Source organism: Diplotaxodon limnothrissa, linkage group LG6 (genome assembly GCF_057381915.1).
Source record: "Diplotaxodon limnothrissa isolate DT_005_m linkage group LG6, D_limnothrissa_male_GT1.1, whole genome shotgun sequence".
NCBI classification, from domain to species: Eukaryota; Metazoa; Chordata; class Actinopteri; order Cichliformes; family Cichlidae; genus Diplotaxodon; species Diplotaxodon limnothrissa.
In genome coordinates this window covers 915,892-935,304 of record NC_140601.1, presented here as the reverse complement: position 1 = coordinate 935,304, position 19,413 = coordinate 915,892, and the positions used below count along the sequence as shown (strand labels likewise).

The 19,413-nt window shown below is 41.4% G+C and overlaps 1 protein-coding gene across 1 annotated transcript in view; it reads left to right on the top strand.

The window, feature by feature from the left end:
• LOC146629868 (uncharacterized) overlaps positions 1 to 18,956 on the top strand; it is a 62,577-nt gene extending 43,621 nt beyond the window's left edge. The window contains exon 4 of the mRNA XM_085355377.1: positions 18,785 to 18,956. Coding sequence (XP_085211503.1) covers positions 18,785 to 18,956 — 172 coding nt within the window. The remainder of the gene's footprint in view (positions 1 to 18,784) is intronic.
• The last annotated feature ends 457 nt before the right edge of the window (positions 18,957 to 19,413 follow it).

Here is a 19,413-nt window from a genome sequence, read left to right as displayed (position 1 = left end):
GTTGCTTTAACCCCAAGTGAAGCGCGCGGACGAGGATACATAAAGCTCTGATAAGCGGAGCACAGATTAAGCGAGTCACCATGGAGACGGAGGGAAAGAAGGCGCGGTCAATGTATTTCACAGCGCTTGAGGCCGAAATTCTGATGGCAGCATATGCCGATAACATGCAAATTTCTCAGAAAAAAAGTAACACAGCCTCAGCTGCAAAACAAAGGGAGCATGCATGGCAAAACATAGCCGACAGAGTCAATGCGTGAGTGTTAATATAAACATTGATCTAGGGATTTCCACCCATTTAACACGTTATTTTATCATATGTTATTTTAGTTGTTATTTTATACATTTTATTTTGTGATGTGATGTGAGCGCAGGTGCAACCCAACAGGCCCCAAACGTTCCTGGCAGCAAGTAAAAATGAAATATAAAAATATAGTCCAAACAGGTAAGGTGTAATTGTATTATGAGCCATAGTGCTTGATCTGTTTGTCCCATGTAAATCAATTGCAGTTAGAGGCTACATTAATTTTCTTTCTTTAAGCACTTATTGAAATTATCTGAGCACATTACAAGTACATATTTGCTTACTCTGTATGCTCAAATGTGGCCCGTTATAGCCAACAGAAAAAAAGCGGAGGCCCAAAAAACAGGTGGGGGTCCTCCACCACCACCACTCACAGAGGCTGAGCAGTTGGCCCTCAGCCAAAACAGTGGGCGCCCTGTGGCCGAAGGCATCTCTGCGGGGACATCCTCTGAGGCAATAACCCCGCAAGACACAAGTGCCTACATAAGGGGTAAATTCAAAATAATACATGATGTGCATACATCCTTTCTTCACAGTCACCTTTGCAGTGCTACTCATTCATTTGATAAACTCTTTACCATAATGGATTATTTTGTAGTGAAGTTATTTTCCTACTGATTTTGCCTTCCCTCAGTCTTGGTTGTCTTTGAGAGCATAATGACAATGAAGTGTAAGGTGATTGGTATGTTTGTTAATTGCCATTTGGTCCCTTGTAAGTTATAAGTGACCTGTATAAACCTCATATTCTATCAGTTGATGGTGGTGGTGTACTGCATCTGGTGCAGCCTCCTGTTGAGCCAGACCAACATGCAGTTGTGAGTAATACTCCACAGATTATGAGTTTACAGTAGAACAGCAATGTTGTTTATTTCTTTACTACAGGAAAATAATGAAGAAACATTGACAGCTGTTACAGAGGAGGAAGCAACAGAGACACTTTATGAGGTCTACATCTTTTAATACTTTGTGTACAGGAAACACAGGCGACCAATAAAGCCAGTTGAACAAAAAATCTGTTTATTCTTCTTTCAACATGTTGAGGTGATGGGTCAAAGGAAATGATTGTGACATATGGTGTCTCTGACTGCGCTTCCATCTTGTATGTCCGTGGGAGGGTCAGGATGTTCATGGTTTGGATCACTGCTGATGTTTGGTTCAGAAGGACAGTGTTCTCCTCTAATTGTGGCAATGTTGTGAAGAATCACACATGCCACAATAATGTCACATGCCCTTTCTGGGGTGACCCTGAGTCTTTGAAGGCACTGGAACCGGGCCTTAAGCATTCCGATAGTCATTTCGATTCTGGCTCTTGTCCTGCAATTAGCCAGATTATATCGCTGCTGTGGGCCCGGTTCAGGGTCAGGGTAAGGGGTAAGCAAATAGGGTAAACATGGATACCCCCTATCACCAAGCAAGTAGCCAGTGAACTCTCCTAAGACAGAAGGATACACTTCAGTTCAATTGTCCCTGAAGCAATTGGTCTTTATATATTTTAAAGTATTCTCAACTCACCATGTCCAAATTTTGTGCTCAGTGTACATTCACGGAATATTTGTGAGTCATGGACAGAGCCTGGCCACTTGGCTTCCACATTTGTGATAATGTTGGCAGCATCACATGTGATCTTCACAGTGCAGAGAACACAAATTAGCATCCATTACTATAATGAAATAATCTGTTAGTTTGAAATGGTACAGGGAACTATGTACCTGCACATTAATGCTGTGGAAAGACTTCCTGTTCACATAGTCTCCTTCATTTACTGAAGGAGCAATGATTGGGATGTGAGTGCCATCTGTACAGCCAATCACGCCTGGGAACCGTGAAAATAAATGTAAAATTTAAGTAGTAGTCCAAGTATCACCACATCATAAATTAAGTTTTGGTCATCCTGATACCTGCAATTTTGTGGCATCCCTCTTTGATGAATCTTGTGGGTCTGTCACCGGGGAACACCACAAACGGGTACAGGAGACGTTTCAGTGCAACTGTAACATTCCTGACTGCCCGACAGACGGTAGCCTTGGAAACGTGCTCAGCGTCACCAATATTATACAGAAAGCTCCCGTTTGCAAAAAACCGAAGTGCAATACAAATAATATGTACAGAACTGAGAGGATGTCCACGATGTGTCACATGCGTAATATATGGCCTGAGGATGTTATCCAAATAACTTATAGATTGTGCTGAAGAACGGTAACGTTCACACAGAAAATCATCAGGAAATGATAAAATGTCCAAACGCGCTCTGATCACTCTCTCCCGGCGGAGAGCTCTGCGGAGAATTTGGGCTTCACGATCTACTGGCTCTTCAAGGACGGGGCACGCCATGTCCGACACTTCCTACTGTCAGGTTTCCGACAAAGGGGCGGAGACAGTCAGGGTTAGTTGTAGTAAACCTGCTAGGGGGCAGGTTAGCTTCACGGAGTGTGTCGTCATAGTGACTCACTGAGGCTTCATCTGAACTCGCTTTGTGAAACCGAAAACCCAGAGTTTTCGTTAACTCAGGGTATACTTACTCAGATTTTCCACTAAACCGGCTTCCTGAAACAGGGCCCTGTACTTTCTACTTCCGTTGTTGTCATTCAAATTTTGTTGATTTCATGCAAATTCTTTGGTTTTTGATCAAAATCTGTTGTTTTCATGCAAATTCTTTGGTTTTTGATCAAATTCTGATCTTTTCATTCAAATTCTGTTCTGTTCATTCTAATTCCATTGTTTTCATTCAAATTCTGTTGTTTTCATTCAAATTCCATTGTTTGTTCTCAAATTCTGTTGTTTTCATTCAAATTCCATCGTTTTGATTCTAATTCCCTTGTTTTCATTCAAATTCCATTGTTTTGATTCTAATTCCCTTGTTTTCATTCAAATTCCATTGTTTTGATTCTAATTCCCTTGTTTTCATTCAAATTCCGTTGTTTTCATTCTAATTCTGTTGTTTCTTTTAAACTTCCATTGTTTTCATTCAGATTCTGTTGTTTTCATTCAAATTCCGTTGTTTTCATTCAAATGCTTTTGTTTTCATTCTAATTCTGTTCTTTTTATTCAAATTCTATTATTTGTTTTAGAATTCTGTTGCTTTCATTCAAACTCTGTTCTATACATTCTTCTTTCGTTGTTTTCATTCAAATTCTGTTGTTTTCATTCAAATTCTTTGGTTTTTGATCAAATTCTGTTGTTTTCATTCAAATTCCATTGTTTGTTCTCAAATTCTGTTGTTTTTATTCAAATTCTATTGTTTGTTCTCAGCGACCTTACTTTCCAGGTATGCAATTATTTTATCTTTTTCGGCATTTTGGATGCGGAGGAGCTTTACCTCCTCCACAATTTCAATGATATTTTTCTGCTGCAGTCTGATAGTAGAAATTTCCTCCATTATGAAGTCAAGAGACTTTTTAATGTCCTCGACTTCCTCAGCTGTCGGTGTCCTCTTCGGCCCCATTTTATCTGGTTACCCTGGTAGCAGGTTCAGTCAGCTGATTCCTCAGTCAGCTGTTAGCCTGGTAACGTGTTGGCTAGCCTGCAATTACCTCGTTAACTCCGTTAGTCCAGTCCAATATCATGTATCAAAGTCGTAATCCAGACAGGGTTGTACAAAAAGTTCCAACAATTTGAGTAGTCTTTGCTCCAGAAATTGATGGCCAAATTTCAAAAATCCACAGGACACGATAAAAACACAACTTTCAAACAAATGGCAAACAGGAAGTGACATGAATGGCAAACAGGAAGTGAATTCTGTTCTGTTCATTCAAATTCCATTGTTTTCATTCAAATGCTTTTGTTTTCATTCTAATTCTACTCTGTTTATTCAAATTCTATTGTTTGTTTTAGAATTCTGTTGCTTTCATTCAAACTCCGTTCTATATATTCTAATTCCATTGTTTTAATTCAAACTCTGTTCTGTACATTCTAATTTCGTTGTTTTCATTCAAATTCCGTTGTTTTCGTTCAAATTCTGTTGTTTTCATTCAAATTCCATTGTTTGTTCTCAAATTCTGTTCTTTTCATTGAAATTCCGTTGTTTTCATTCAAATGCTTTTGTTTTCATTCTGATTCTACTCTTTTTATTCAGATTCTATTGTTTGTTTTAGAATTCTGTTGCTTTCATTCAAACATTCCTTATCAATCTTGCACCTTCTGCAATGGGTTGCTCGCGTATACAGACAGGACATGGCTGCGACAGACTTCCCAAATCCACCTTCGCTTTTATAGCCGTGGTCTCTCATCTTGATTACACGAAGTAATTTACTATTACTACTCTAAAATATGAATTACATCTGAAATAATCAAATACATGAAATAGAATGATTAATAGTACATTTCCCTTTTTTTAGGAAATGACCTGTATGTATCTGTATGAAATCAATAAAAGAATCAAATACTGCATTATCTTTAGTTACATTGATAATATTTATTTATGGAAAAATATCGCTGTTGCTTTCGTATAGATGAAGCGGACATACCTGAGTGGTCGCGATCTAATCCTGTTTACATAAAGTAAGCCTGCTCCCAAGCAGGTTTACGCTTACGGATCTGTTGCTATGACAGCAAGTCCCAGATGAGCTTCGGAGAACCGAACGATCCAGGATCACGCGAAATCGTCAACAATCAAATCCAGCTAACTTACTTAGCGAGGTACGAAGAACGGACCCCTGTTCATTCAAATTCCATTGTTTTGATTCCAATTCTGTTCTGTTCATTCTAATTCCGTTGTTTTCATTCAAACTCTGTTCTGTACATTCTGATTCCGTTGTTTTCATTCAAATTCCGTTGTTTTCATTCTAATTCTGTTGTTTGTTTTAAACTTCCATTGTTTTCATTCAAATTCTTTTGTTTTCATTCAAATTCCATTGTTTTCATTCAAATTCTGTTCTGTTCAATCAAATTCCGTTGTTTTCATTCTAATTCTACTCTTTTTATTCAGATTCTAATGTTTGTTTCAGAATTCTGTTGCTTTCATTCAAACTCTGTTCTATACATTCTAATTCCGTTGTTTTCATTCAAACTCTGTTCTGTACATTCTAATTTCGTTGTTTCATTCAATTTCCGTTGTTTTCATTCTAATTCTACTCTTTTTATTCAAATTCCATTGTTTTCATGTTAATTCCGTTGTTTTCATTCTAATTCTGTTGTTTGTTTTAAACCTCCATTGTTTTCATTCAAATTCTGTTGTTTTCATTCAAATTCCATTGTTTTGATTAAAATTCTGTTCTGTTCATTCAAATTCCATTGTTTTGATTCAAATTCTGTTCATTTCATTCAAATTCCGTTGTTTTCATTCAAACTCCTTTCTGTACATTCTAATAATGTTGTTTTCATTCAAATTCCGGTTTTTCCATTCTAATTCTGTTGTTTTCATTCTAATTCTGTTGATTGTTTTAAATTTCCATTGTTTTCATTCAAATTCAACTATCAAGTCAAGTCAAGTCAAGTCAAGTATTTATTTATTGTCATTGTCAAAGAACAATGAAATTGCGTTTGGGGCTTCCATACAACCCGTAAAAAAAAAAAAAAATACCCCTTAAAACCCAAGTGTAAATATTTAACCCAGTGTGACTTCAGTGCAATGAGACAATCCTTAGCAACAACATGAGAACAAGACAGGTAAATTCTGTTGTTTTCATTCAAATTCCATTGTTTTGATTAAAATTCTGTTCATTTCATTCAAATTCCGTTGTTTTCATTCAAACTCCTTTCTGTACATTCTAATAATGTTGTTTTCATTCAAATTCCGGTTTTTCCATTCTAATTCTGTTGTTTTCATTCAAATTCTGTTGTTTTCATTCAAATTCCATTGTTTTCATTCAAATTCTACTCATTTCATTCTAATTCCGTTCTTTTCATTGAAAATCCGTTGTTTTCATTCAAATGCTTTCGTTTTCATTCTAATTCTCCTCTTTTTATTCAAATTCTATTGTTTGTTTTAGAATTGTTTTGCTTTCATTCAAACTCTGTTCTATACATTCAAATTCGGTTGTTTTCATTCAAATTCTATTCATTTCATTCTAATCCCATTCTTTTCATTGAAATTCGGTTGTTTTCATTCAAATGCTTTCGTTTTCATTCTAATTCTCCTCTTTTTATTCAAATTCCATTGTTTTGATTCAAATTCCATTGTTTTCATTCAAATTACATTGTTTTGATTCCAATTCTGTTCTTTTCATTCTAATTCCGTTGTTTTCATTCAAATTCCGTTGTTTTCATTCTAATTCTGTTGTGTTTTTTTTTAACTTCCATTGTTTCATTGAAATTCTTTTGTTTTCATTCAAATTCCATTGTTTTCATTCAAATTCTGTTCTGGGGCCCGTTCTTCGTACGTGGCTTACTACATCCAAGATCAAATGACACATCCAAGACCAAATCATCGCGCTAACCGAGAGCTCACTAATCCGGTGTGATAGGTTTGTAGCTTGAACCTATCCGCTGGAACGTTGAGGACAATATAATTACACTGCAAAGCAAGACACCAGTAGGCAAAGTTCTTCATGTTTCTCGTGCACGGGAGAGACCGGACAAAGCACCGTTCCTTCGCCTGACCCCAGTTGCTCTCGTCCGTTCTCCTGTACCACTGTTCTTTTGTTGAGGTTACATGAATATGCATAGGTTCATTAACATATGACGTCTACATGGGTATACATGTGAACAAAGAATACTGTGTGTGTGTGTGTGTGTGTGTGTGTGTGTGTGTGTGTGTGTGTGTGAGGTCAAGGTGTGACCCTGTGAAGACTCTGGTGCTAGCTGGTGCCAGGCGTCTAGCAGATCTATCCGAACAAAGGGCTCTTATACTTAAACAGATATACGTGTGTTTGCTATACCATATATCAGCAAGAGAAGATACGACCTCTCCTAGGAGGTGTGATCTACGCCAGAACACTCTGTAGAGGGAGTGAACGCACTCCCCGTTCATGCTACACAGAGCCGTTACAGACCTCCTAGGATGAGACATTCTTTCAACCTACAAATGATTATATACTTCTAAGCATATATGAGTAAATGTTTCTAAGCATAAATGACAATCAACAATACAAAACCTATCACGGTTCTCCGAACACACCTGCTGTTGACGATTAGTACAGCTGGATGAAGTAATGTGAGATCACTGGGTGTCATAAAAGGGGCTACGCATCGATAGTAGAAACATTGATCGGCAACCCTCTGATTGGTCGGCGAAAATGTCGAAGGAGAGCGCTCGGTATTTTTCGGCAGCAGAGCAAGAACTCTTGATTGAGGGATTTCAGGAGTTTCAGAGTTTAATTAAAACGCAAGGGAACACTGCAAAGGCTGCAAAAGCAAGGAGAGAGGGCTGGCAGAAAGTTGCTGACAAATTAAACTCGTAAGTGATTTAATAATAACAATAATAATGGATTGGATTTATATAGCGCTTTTCAAGGCACCCAAAGCGCTTTACAATGCCACTATTCAGTCACTCTCACATTCACACACTGGTGGAAGCAGCCACGGTTGTAGCCACAGCTGCCCTGGGGCAGACTGACAGAAGCGAGGCTGCCATATCGCGCCATCGGCCCCTCTGGCCAACACCAGTAGGCGGTAGGGTAGATTTATTATATTACACTATATTATCCAATATTATATTACATTATATTATATTATGTTATATTATATCCCCTTACACATTAGAGCCACAACAGCACCCACTAGAACATGGGAACAGGTAAAAGTGAAATATAAGAATATTCTACAGAATGGTAATATTTATCACTTATATTGCTTTTCGTCTCTTGGAAAGAGACCCTGAAATAATCTGTTTGTTTGTTCATAACAGCAACCAAGAAAAGGGCACAGCAAAAAAAGACAGGTGGTGGTCCTGCACCCCCTCGTCAACAAGTTGGTTAAGTAAATAATACCCTCACGGGAAAATCGATATCTCTCTATGAGCACACTGTCGCGCTGAGCTAAAGGATCCTGTCTATCCCGCAATATACGCTGAATTCTGAGGACTCTCCTTATCAATCTTGCACCTTCCACAATGGGTGGCTCGCGTATATGGACAGGACATGGCTGCGACAGGCTTCCCAAATCCACCTTCGCTTTTATAGCCGTGGTCTCTCATCTTGATTACACGAAGTAATTTACTATTACTACTCTGAAATATGACTTACATCTATAATAATCACATACATGTAATAGAATGTTAATAGTACATTTCCCTTTTTTAGGAAATGACCTGTATGTATCTGTGTGACATCAATAAATGGATCAGGTGCTGCATTATCTTTAGTTACATTGATGTTATTTATTTATGGTGAAACAGTGGTGGAATATCGCTGTTGCTTTCGTATAAATGAAGCGGACATACCTGCGTGGCCGCGATCTAATCCTGTTTACATAAAGTAAACCTGCTCCCGAGCAGGTTTACGCTTACGGCTCTGTTGCTATGGCAGCAAGTCCCGGATGAGCTTCGGGGAACCGAACGATCCAAGATCACGCGAAATCGTCAACAATCTAATCCAGCTAACTTACTTAGCGAGGTACGAAGAACGGGCTCCTGTTCATTCTAATTCCGTTGTTTTCATTCAAATTCTATTCATTTCATTCTGATTCCATTCTTTTCATTGAAATTCCGTTGTTTTTATTCAAATACTTTTGTTTTCATTCTTATTCTACTCTTTTTATTCAAATTCCATTGTTTGTTCTCAAATTCCGTTGTTTTCATTCAAATGCTGTTGTTTTCATTCTAATTCTACTCTTTTTTTTTCAAATTCTAATGTTTGTTTTAGAATTCTGTTTTCATTCAGATTCCATTGTTTTCATTGAAATTCTGTTGTCTTCATTCACATTCCGTTGTTTTCATTCAAATTCCATTGTTTTGATTCAAATTCTGTTGTCTTCATTCACATTCCGTTGTTTTCATTCAAATTCTGTTGTCTTCATTCACATTCCGTTGTTTTCATTCAAATTCTGTTGTCTTCATTCACATTCCGTTGTTTTCATTCAAATTCTGTTGTTTTCATTCAAATTCCATCGCTTTCATTGAAATTCCGTTGTCTTCATTCACATTCCGTTGTTTTCATTCAAATTCTGTTGTTTTCATTCAAATTCCATTGTTTTCATTGAAATTCTGTTGTCTTCATTCACATTCCGTTGTTTTCATTCAAATTCTGTTGTTTTCATTCAAATTCTGTTGTTTTCATTCAAATTCCATTGTTTTGATTCAAATTCTGTTGTCTTCATTCACATTCCGTTGTTTTCATTCAAATTCTGTTGTTTTCATTCAAATTCTGTTGTTTTCATTCAAATTCCATTGTTTTCATTCAAATTCTGTTGTCTTCATTCACATTCCGTTGTTTTCATTCAAATTCTGTTGTTTTCATTCAAATTCTGTTGTTTTCATTCAAATTCCATTGTTTTGATTCAAATTCTGTTCTGTTCATTCTAATTCCGTTTTTTTCATTCAAATTCTATTCATTTCATTCTAATTCCGTTCTTTTCATTGAAATTCCTTTGTTTTCATTCAAATGCTTTTGTTTTCACTCAAATTCCATTGTTTTCATTCAAATTCTTTTCTGTTCATTTAAATTCCATTGTTTTCATTCAAACTCTGTTTTGTACATTCTAATTCCGTTGTTTTCATTCAAATTCCGTTGTTTTCGTTCTAATTCTGTCATGGTCCGTGGTCCTGTGTCTGTGGAATGCGTAATGCTCGGGTAGCCACACCCCCGGGCTGGGCCATCACCGGCACACCTGGGCCCTATTTCAGGAAGCCGGTTTAGTGCAAACTCTGAGTAAGTATACCCTGAGTTAACGAAAACTCTGGGTTTTCGGTTTCACAAAGCGAGTTTAGATTAATTCCGAGTGAGTTACTATGACGACACACTCCGTGAAGCTAACCTGCCCCCTAGCAGGTTTACTTCAACTAACCCTGACTTTCTCCGCCTCTTTGTCGGAAACCTGACTGTAGGAAGTGTCAGACATGGCGTGCTCCCTCCTTGAAGAGCCAGTAGATGTTGAAGCCCAAATTCTCCACAGAGCTCTCCGCCGGGAGAGAGTGATTAGAGCGCATTTTATCATTTCCTGATGATTTTCTGTGTGAACGTTACCGTTTTTCAGCACAATCTATAATTCATTTGAATAACATCCTCAGGCTTAATATTGCTCATGTGACACATCGCGGACATTCTCTCAGTTCTGTACATATTATTTGTATTGCACTTCGGTTTTTTGCAAACGGGAGCTTTCTGTATAATATTGGTGACGCTGAGCACGTTTCCAAGGCTACCGTCTGTCGGGCAGTCAGGAATGTTACAGTTGCACTGAAATGTCTCCTGTACTCGTTTGTGGTGTTCCCCGGTCATAGACCCACAAAATTTATCAAAGAGGGATTCCACAAAATTGCAGGTATCAGGATGAACAAAACTTAATTCATGATGTGGTGATACTTGAACTACTACTTAAATTTTACATTTATTCTCACGGTTCCCAGGCGTGATTGGCTGTATAGATGGCACTCACATTCCAATCATTGCTCCTTCAGTAAATGAAGGAGACTATGTGAACAGGAAGTCTTTCCACAGCATTAATGTGCAGGTACATAGTTCCCTGTAGCATTTCAAACTAACAAATTATTTCATTATAGTAATGGATGCTAATTTGTGTTCTCTGCACTGTGAAGATCATGTGTGATGCTGCCAACATTATCACAAATGTGGAAGCCAACTGCTCAGCCTCTGTGAGTGGTGGTGGAGGACCCCCACCTGTTTTTCGGGCCTCCGCTTTTTTTTTCTGTTGGCTATAACGGGTCACATTTGAGCATACAGAGTAAGCAAATATGTACTTGTAATGTGCTCAGATAATTTCAATAAGCTTACAGAGGGGAAATTAATGTAGCCTCTAACTGCAATTGATTTACATCGGACAAACAGACCAAGCACTATGGCTCATAATACAATTACACCTTACCTGTTTGGACTATTTTTTTTATATTTCATTTTTACTTGCTGCCAGGAACGTTTGGGGCTTGTTGGGTTGCACCTGCACTCAAATCACATCACAAAATAAAATGTATAAAATAAAAAATAAAATGAAATATAATAAAATAACGTGTTAAATGGGTGGAAATCCCTAGATCAATGTTTAAATTAACACTCACGCACTGACTCTGTTTTGCTTTGTTTTGCCATGCATGCTCTCTTTCTTTTGCAGCTGAGGCTGCGTTACTTTTTTTCCGCAAAATTTGCATGTTATCGGCATATGCTGCCATCAGAATTTCGGCCTCAAGCGCTGTAAAATACATTGACCGCGCCTTCTTTCCCTCCGTCTCCATGGTGACTCGCTTAATCTGTGCTCCACTAATCAGGGCTTTATGTATCCTCGTGCGCGCGCTTAACTTGGGGTTAAAGCAACTGAACTTATTGTTATCAGCCTTTCTGAAACCGAATATTCCAAGTTGGACAGTTCGGGGTTACTCAACCCTGAGTATCGTTTTTCACTCTGAGTTTTCTAAACCGGCTTCCTGAAATTGGGCCCTGCTCTCCATCGCGGTGATTACATGAAGATCTACTTAACCCGGCGCTGACGGATGCTCCACGCCAGTCCGTTAGTCACCCCACAGTGGTTTCGACTCGGCGTCTGCCACCTGCCTGTCCTCCGGCTCAACTGGATCACTCGGTGCATCATCTGGCCCATTCGCTATCCCCACGGACTTCCTGCTCACGGACACGGAGGATGTCTGGTCATTTGTTCTGACACAAGCTGTTGGGGAATTATATAATATTTTTAACCAGTTTATGAAAGAGGATCCAAAACCAAATTTGTGTAAAGTTGCAAATAGAAATTTCCAGTTAACTCTGTCAAATGCTTTTTCTGTATCTAAAGAAAATATTGTAGTTTCAATGTTTTTACTGTATGAGTAGTCTATTAAATTAACTAATCTACGTGTATTTGTTGATGAGTGCCTACCTTTTATGAAACCAGTTTGGTCAGGATGAATTAAGAGGGGGGTTATTTTCTCCAGTCTCTTCGAGAGAGCTTTGGAGATTATTTTAAGGTCTACATTTATAAGGGATATTGGACGATAGCTTGAGGGATATACAGGGTCTTTGCTTGGTTTTAGCAGGAGATTAATGTTTGCAGAATTCATATTTGATGGAAGTCTGCCCTTTTCTTTAATTTCCAACAACGTTCTGTAGAAAACTGGTGCTAGAATCGTCCAGAATTCTTTGTAGAATTCTGCAGGAAAGCCGTCTGGACCTGGAGCCTTATTATTGGGCATACTTATCAGGGCTTCCTGGAGTTCACCTGATGTCAGTGGTGAATCCAGTGCCATTGCTTGAGAGTCTAATAATTTTGGGAGAGTTATGTTGTCTAAAAACTGATCAATTTCCTTTTTAGATGGGTTTATTTGTGGTGAATACAATGTTTTATAGAAATCCCTGAAAATGTTGTTTATTTGTATCGGATCATATATTGTGTTCCCAGATTAATCTTGAACAGCACATATAGTTGTTTTTTCTTTATTTATTTTTAGCTGGTTTGCTAGAAATTGACCTGATTTATTACCATGTTCATAATTTTTAGGCGTAGTCTTTGTACTAAGAATTTTGTTTTTTTATCAATTATCTCATTTAATTCTAGTTTTGCTTCGCGTATTTTGTTCAATGTTTCCTGATCTTGGTGGGACGCGTAGGCTTCTTCTAGTGATTTGATGGTTTTTTCTAATTCCTGAATATTTTTGTTTTCTTTTTTCTTTTTATGTGATGAGAATTATTTTACCTCTCATCACAGCTTTCCCTGCTTCCCATAGAACAGAAGCTGATGTTTTGGGAGTGTCATTAAAGTCCAAATATGAAGTCCACTCTTTTTTAAAATATTTAATAAAGTCTTCATCTTTAAGTAGTGATATATTAAATCTCCAGTTTTTTCTTGGCGTAGTATTATTCTTGTGCATTAGTGTTAAAGATACAGGAGCATGATCGCTGACAGCTATAGGGTGAATCTCAGTGTCTGAAATGTCACTCAGCAGTGAGCTGCTGACCAAAAAATAATCCAGACGAGAGTAAGAGTGATGAACATGTGAGAAAAAAGTATATTCCTTACTGTTGGGGTGAAGGGAGCGCCATGCATCGCAAAGACCAAAGTCGCTCATATACTGTTTGATTATATTTGTGGATTGCCAATTACGCTGAGTTCCTGCTGTATTGAGCCTATCCATGTCTTCATTTAGTCCAAGGTTGAGGTCGCCTCCAAGAACAAGTGTGCCATCTAAGTGTTCAGAGAGTGCACTGAAAAAACCGTGAAAGAATGAGGGATCATCAACATTTGGACCATATACACTTGCAATACATAGCTTTTTATCAAGTATAGATAGTTTAATGATTAAGAATCTGCCCTCTGGATCTATAACTGTATCGAGTACCATGAAATTAATATTTTTATGTATTAAAATTGCTACTCCCCTTTCTCTAGAATTATAACAAGCTGAGAACACATTAGGAAACTCAGGTGTTTTAAGTTCATTCGAACCTCTAAGAGGTCTGTGGATCTCTTGTAATAGGACAACATCTGCCTGTAGTTTTTTGAGTTGGTTAAATATTTTTAACCTCTTTTCTCTGGAGCCAGCTCCATTTATATTCCATGTAACAAACCTTAGTGCACCCATAGATGTTTGTGTATAACTAGGGATGTATGCTGTGTGCGTCGCTTAGCCAGGTGGAGAGAATACATCACTTGTTCATAAATAAAGAGAAGGAGAGAGAGAAAAAATGTGTGGTGAGATGCTCCCTGAGTCTGACTTTGTGTTTGCATATTTACTAATATGAGTAGGCTTGGCTTAAGTGTGTGTATCCTATAGGTCTGTGTGCGCTGTCTGACTGATGTAAATGTGCTGCCGTTGAGCGCATGACTGTGCGTGATCATGCTGTGCCTATGTGTCGAAATAAAGGATGTTGTTTGTGGATGAGTGTGGAAGCAGGTGATCAAAGTAGTGAAAGAAATAAAGAAAGAAACCAAGGACAAGGGTGAGCAGCATAAAAACAAGAAGCGGAAAAAGAGAGAAAAGCGAGAAGAAAAAAAAACCCGGAAAAAAAACCACTGACAGAGAGTGACGGTGTTAATTCTGCTATGATATCACACTTAAGATGCGATTTGATACTAGTAAGTTAAACAGATGTTAATGCAAGTTAGTGTGAGTGGATGGGGAAAGGGTGCAGCGGATTCTTATCTGGTGTGTAGTTAAGATAAGATAAGATAAGATAAGATAAGATAACCTTTATTAGTCCCACACGTGGGAAATTTGTTTTGTCACAGCAGGAGTGGACAGTGCAAAAGTTATGAGGCAAAAATTAGAATACAATAAGAATAAATACAGTACACAACTGTACAGAATAGAATAAAATAAAATACTATATACAGTATTATTGCATATGTATGGATGTGTGTGCTTGATCAGTTAAAGTCTTTATTATGGAGTCTGACAGCAGTGGGGAAGAAAGACCTGCGAAATCTCTCCGTCCCACACCGTGGGTGCCGCAGTCTCCCACTGAAGGAGCTGCTCAGTGCTGTCACAGTCTGCTGCATGGGGTGGGAGATGTTGTTCATCAGGGATGACAGCTTAGCCGCCGTTCTCCTGTCACTCACCACCTCCACTGGGTCCAGAGGGCATCCTAGAACAGAGCTGGCCCTTCGGATCACCCTGTTCAGTCTCTTCCTGTCCCCAGCAGAGATGCTGCCGCCCCAGCGGACCACGCCATAAAAGATAGCAGAAGCCACAACAGAGTCATAGAAGGTCTTCAGGAGTGGGCCCTCCACTCCAAACGACCTGAGTCTCCGCAGCAGGTACAGCCTGCTCTGCCCTTTCTTGTAGAGGGCGTCTGAGTTATGAGTCCAGTCCAGTCTATTGTTCAGATGAACACCAAGGTACCTGTAGCTGTCCACAGCCTCAATGTCCATACCTTGGATGTTCAGTGGTTGCAGTGGAGAATGCTTGTGCCTGCGGAAGTCTACCACCAGTTCCTTGGTTTTACTGGCGTTGATCTGGAGGTAGTTCAGCTGGCACCAGTCCACAAAGTCTTGGGTCAGACCTCTGTACTCCTTGTCGTCCCCATCAGTGATGAGGCCGACTATTGCAGAGTCATCAGAGAACTTCTGCAGGAAGCACTGGGTGGAATTGTGGGAGAAGTCTGCAGTGTAGATGGTGAAGAGGAACGGAGCCAGAACCGTTCCCTGTGGGGCCCCCGTACTGCAGACGACCCTGTCCGACACACAGCCCTGAGTCCTCACATACTGTGGTCGGTCGGTGAGGTAGTCCAGGATCCAGGTAGTGAGGTGATGGTCCACTCCAGAGTTCACCAGCTTGTCCTTTAGAACCGAGGGAAGAATAGTGTTGAAGGCACTGGAGAAATCAAAGAACATGATTCTCACAGTGCTTCCAGCGGTCTCCAGGTGAGCGAGGGAACGATGTAGGAGGTGAATGACGGCATCATCCGCTCCAATGCCAGGCTGGTAGGCAAACTGAAGTGGGTCCAGTGATGAGCTTATTAGGCGCCGAAGCTGAGCCAGGACCAACCGCTCCAGGGTCTTCATCAGGTGGGATGTCAGAGCCACCGGCCTGTAGCTGTTGAGGTCCTTGGGGCGTGAAGTCTTTGGCACTGGTACAACACAGGAGGTTTTCCAGAGCTGTGGGACTCTTCCCAACCTCAGGCTCAGGTTGAAGAGGTGCTCCATCACCCCACACAGTTGGTCCGCGCAGGACCTGACGACCCTCGAGCTGATGCCATCTGGACCCGCTGCCTTCTTGCCATTAATCCTCCTCAGTTCCCTCCTAACCTGGGTGGTTGAGAGAGACAGGCTGGAGCCTTGTGTTGAGTGTGTATTGGATGCTGCAGTTGGGGGTGGGGGGGAGTGAGCAGGGTGAATAGAGGAGGTGTGAAGTGTCTGAGGTGGAACAGCAGCAGTGGGGGTGGGTGAGTCTGCAGCCGATGTTGCAGACTGCCTCATGGCTGAATCAAATCTGTTGAAGAAATGATTCAGTTCATTTGCCCACCTCACATCCCTCCCAGGCAGAGAGTTCTGCTGTTTGTGGCCTGAGATGGTTCTGAGGCCTCTCCAGACTTCGCCAACGTTGTTTTGTTGAAGCTGGTTCTCGATCTTCTGCCTGTAGCTGTCCTTCCCATTCCTTATCAGTCCCCTCAGCTCTCTCTGCACCCTTTTCAACTCCTCTTTGTCTCTGGATTTGAAGGCCCTCCTCTTCTGCTTGAGGACGGTTTTAATTTCTGGGGTAATCCAGAATGTGTTTGTTGGGCAGCTGTCACTACAGATAAGAATATAGCCCATATGGTTTTCACAGCCCTATGCATAGCCAAGAAAACAATCCTCATGAACTGGAAAAATAAAAATAATCTTAATTTTAACCAATATAGAAATTATCTAATAGATTACATTAGTCTTGATACAGCCTCTGCCACCACATCAGATCAATTGCTCTGGGCTCCTTTGATCAGCACCATCACCTAGTGAGGGTGTCATAGTTTGGTCCCACCTTCGCTGTTGTGTGGGGGTAGGGACAGGCTTACGGCATCGGGGGATTCCCCAGGAGCATTTTCCTTGGAGGGCTCAACCCGGGGTTGCGGTCATGGCCTATTAAGGGCTCTGTTGGCTCTTAGGTGATGGTTTCCTCGTGGCTGCGTGCAGCGGGGCTAGGGGAGGGTCTGTGCTGACGGACGTGGGTTACTGACCTGGTAGCCTGGCTGCCCCTGGGTGGGTGCAGGTCGGGTGTGGGGTTCTTGGGGTGCTCTGTCTCCTGGCTGGGGCCCTAGCTGGGCCTTGGGGTCTTGGGTCCTGGTTGGTGTGTCACCGGGGTTGTGGGTGGGTGGGTGTATGGGGGCTCAGCCCTGGCGCAGGGTGCTGCCAGTGCATTGAGCCACCTGAGGGGCTCTTCAACTGGTGGGATCAACTCACAGAGGGGCCACTTGCCCCTTCTTTCCCTCCCCATCCCCAGCTGTCTCCCTCTCTCTCCACCACAATCACCCATGCATGCAGCACCTTGGGGTGAAGGTGTGTCACCAGGGTGCAGGGGAGACATCCCCCACCCCCCAATTCCCCTTCTGGCTGCCTGTGCCTCAATTTTATCCCACAACTTAGACATTCACATTACTCACACTCTCATAACACATAGTCCTATATGTATGTGTTATGAGAGTGTGAGTAATGTGAATGTCTAAGTTGGGGGTGGGCACGCTACACGGCATCCAGATGACCATCAGGGTGTACAACTTCACCCCTGGCGTCGTTGCCTAACTCTCAATTTTAAATACACGTACACATTGGGGGCTATTGGGAGGGGCTATGCGCTTACCTGCTACTCTCTGGCAGGTAGCTCCATGCCCTCCTGGGTTTTAAATACACCTTAGAACACACATGCATCAACACTACATATGAGCAGGTGGAAGGAGGTTTGGAGTCTTCACACACCCCCGTTCTCTGCAGCCTGTTGGGGCGGGGGGGCTAGGAGGAGGAGTTGGCTGTCCGATTGGGGTCTGGAATGTGGGGCCTCCCTGCTGCTGCGGGCGGTCTGCTTCTCTCCACCCCAGGGAAGAGAGTAACACTACCTGTGCATCAGGTCAGTTTGACAGTCTAAGAGTTGACCTAAAAGATGCGATTAGCCAGGTGGAGGCACTAAAAACAGGTCAAATAAAACAGGATCAGTTTGATTCAATGCTCGCTGCTGTGGAAGGCAGAGAGGAACCTCTAAGTGAGTTTGTGCATACGTGGGATCATTGCGCGCTTGTCTCAAAGAGCTCAAGGAAACGAGGAGAGTAGCTATGGTTGTGCTGGCTACCACCCTAGATGGAAGAAGGAGATCTGGGTGTAGCTGATAGGTTTGTAGCTTGAACCTATTCGCTGGAACGTTGAAGACAATATAATTACACAGCAAGCAAGACACGAAGTAGGCAAGGTTCTTCATGTTTCTCATGCATGGGAGAGAACCGGACAAGCGCCGTTCCTTCGCTTGAACCCAGTTGCTCTCGTCCGTTCTCCCGTAACACTGCTCTTTTATTGAGGTTACATGAATATGCATAGGTTCATTAACATATGACGTCTACATACACACAAAGAGTACCTTGCCTTTGTGTGTGTGTGTGTGTGTGTGTGTGTGTGTGTGTGTGTGTGTGTGTGTGTGTGTGTGTGTGAGGTCAAGATGTGACCCTGTGAAGACCCTCCCCAAAGCTGGTGCCAGGAGTCCAGCGGGTCCATCTGAACAAAAGGCTCTTATACTTAAACAGATATACGTGTGTTTGCTATACCATATATCAGCAAGAGAAGATACGACCTCTCCTAGGAGGTGTGTGATCTATGCCAGAACACTCTGTAGAGGAGTGAACGCACTCCCCTCTTCATGCTACACAGAGTTGTTACAGACCTCCTAGGATGAGACATTCTTTCAATCTACAAATGATTATATACTTCTAAGCATATATGAGTAAATATTTCTAAGCATAAATGACAATCAACAATACAAAAACCTAACAGTAGCGACCTTAGAAGCCGGCCTAGCAGTGAAGGTGAAGGCAGTGATGAAGGTGGCGCTGACGGTGGAGTGACGACCAGCAGTAGCAAGCCCAGTGGGCCCGCTGCGACCAGTGGAGATGATGTGGGCAGTAGTAACCAGGTCATTGATGAAGGTGGCCCCGATGGAGCATGAGCTGCAAGTCCTTCCATTGCAACCCTTCAAGCGCCACCACAGGGACCACTATCCCAGGGACTTGTTAGTCCTGTGTTCAACCCTGGCCTCTCAAGCACGCCACAGCAGCTTTGAGGAATGCATGGTGTGAGACCCGATGGCGCTGGGACAGGACAGAGCACGTCTACCAAGGATCACTCGGAACGAGGATCGCACTCACACCCCTGAGCCTACCAAAGTTCTTTGGGGACAGGAGGAGCTACTGGTGCTGGAAGAGTAACTGGGGGAGCCTCCAAGCGTTAGCGGAACCCACAGGTTCCCCAGAGTGCAGGCTATTCCACCTGATGGACAGTATTTCTGATCCAGTAAAATGTGAACTTAGGCTGTCATACTGCCGTACTGCGAGCGAGGTTTTCCGGGTTTTAGAGGATTGTTATGGTGACATATCACAGATAGCAGATGACATTGTACTTGAACT